Below are 1,937 nucleotides of genomic sequence, written 5' to 3'. Positions count from 1 at the left end.
ATCATCCAGGTTCAGGGCTGTGATGGAGGAAACAAGGCAGCGGCCATTTTGAAGTTGGGCAGTTTAACAGCTTTTATGCTGTTTAACACCTGGGAATAATTTGAGCTTTTGACGTTGTTTTCGTGCTGCATGTTTTTTGTAGTCACTGCGCTAAACGATGCCTCCAAACAGATTTCTATCTCAGGAACCATTAAAGGTTTGGATTTCATTCACCCACCGTTTCTATCAGAAGGGGAATGTTTCTGTCCTTTTAGGTTTTACATGAGGTTTTTTTTCTATTTTTTTAATTTTTATTTTTTTACATTGCATGGGATATATTACTGTAACCAGCATGCTAGTGGTAGCCTATTTGCTATCATTAGTATTTTAGCTAGTTTTAGGTGGGGTTTTTTTTAGCTAATTTTGGCTTTTACCTGGGTTTTTCACACTGCATGCACTATTTTTTACTTTTCTGCAAGTCTTCATCAGTCGCCTTCAAACGCTTTTGCCATTTTCACCAAAAGCTTTCAGCATTCACACTTACATTTTAATAGGAAATGCACACTTTCTATTTAAAGTTATATTTTCCATTTTTATTTGATGAAGAGCAGCAGGACTGATCTGTGGTTTTCTCTGTCAAAGTCAGGAAAGTTCTCTCTATTTTAGCGTTTCCTTCACTAAAAGCCCAAGCTGTTTATCTGATTTAATAATATCTACATGTTTTTCATCAGGATCCATTATGATGGTGAAATTGATCCTGCATCACTGCTGGTTCTGATTCTTTGGTCATTATAACTGATATCAGGAGAACAAACTAACATCAGTTTAGATGAAGAGCTGCTGGACATTAATGAGGAAATCTAGATGGTATAAATCTGTGGCTTTACGTCTTAGCATCTCTCTGGGCCTTTCCTCTGGTTGTCAGACTGTTTTCTGGTTTTGGTTGCTGAATGTTAGGAAACATTTATTCTGGGTAGTTCATTCATTTTGATCATTAAAGTCATTGTCATAAATAGATATTCATATCATCATAAAGTGTTTCTTCTAGGCATTCCAGTTTTAAAGTATGATTTATTTTGTTACATCTATAAAATCCGTGGTACGACAAAATATCTCTCACTGTGCATCACTCTTGATATATAGATACATGTCACCCTGCTCTGAGGAACATGCTAAACATGCTAAACGCCAAAAATCAGAGATCAGTTTTTAAGACGGGATCTGAACAGAAAATGTTTCATCAGGAAGAAGCAGTTTATTGTGAGGCTGTAAATTTGCTCGGTTTTTATCTATGAACTGAACTTTAAGGCAGTTCTAGTTCAGAAGGGGGGGACATGACCCCCGCCAGGAAATCCAGATCTGTTCTGTGAATGAGACTCCAAAGAGGAACCAAAACTGGAAAACTACTGAGAATTCAAGTCGTTTTCTAAAAGTCACATCATGAAGTTTATGTTGTTCTGAGAGCAATTAGAAGAGAACAGATTTATTTATCATTGATTTGATTAAACGTCAAACTGACACAAAGACAAAGACGCTAGAGGCTCTGAAAACAGCTTTAATGAACTTTGGGTCTCACCTTTAGCAGAGGAGTCAGAGGACAAACCCAGCTCATTGGACAGAGTCGGATCTATTTGATGAAGACGTTTGATCATCAATCTGCAGGCTTTCTTTCCTTTTTTCTCCACGGCATCTATGGTGTTGCGGGCCTTATCAGCCCTACTTTTGTACTTGTGCAGTATTTCTTCTTTCTCCAAATGTTTAAAGACGTCATCCGATACAAGACCATCGAAGAGCTGACAAAGGATTTCCTCAGAAACTCTCTCCACAAACTCAATGCGAACCTTGAAAAGTTTTTCCTCTGTAGGCAGAAATCAGAAACATAATTAATTCAAACCAACGTCTGAGAGAAAAACGTGATGAAGATCAACTATTCATGTTGCTCCATCCAGAGATTCAGA

General features: G+C 37.5%; 1 protein-coding gene across 1 annotated transcript in view; it reads right to left on the bottom strand.

Moving 5' to 3' along the window:
• Window positions 1-1,937, bottom strand: part of LOC106957878 (protein NLRC3-like) — a gene marked incomplete at its 3' end in the record, with an annotated part of 13,822 nt that overhangs the window by 8,238 nt on the left and 3,647 nt on the right. Inside the window, exon 3 of the mRNA XM_015049410.1 lies at window positions 1,556-1,837. Coding sequence (XP_014904896.1) covers window positions 1,556-1,837 — 282 coding nt within the window. The remainder of the gene's footprint in view (window positions 1-1,555; window positions 1,838-1,937) is intronic.

Source organism: Poecilia latipinna, unplaced genomic scaffold (assembly GCF_001443285.1).
Source record: "Poecilia latipinna isolate Pla-1442-1.1 unplaced genomic scaffold, P_latipinna-1.0 Scaffold946, whole genome shotgun sequence".
Taxonomy (NCBI): Eukaryota; Metazoa; Chordata; class Actinopteri; order Cyprinodontiformes; family Poeciliidae; genus Poecilia; species Poecilia latipinna.
The sequence above is the reverse complement of the archived record's forward strand: the minus strand, read 5'-3'. Positions and strand labels throughout refer to the sequence as shown.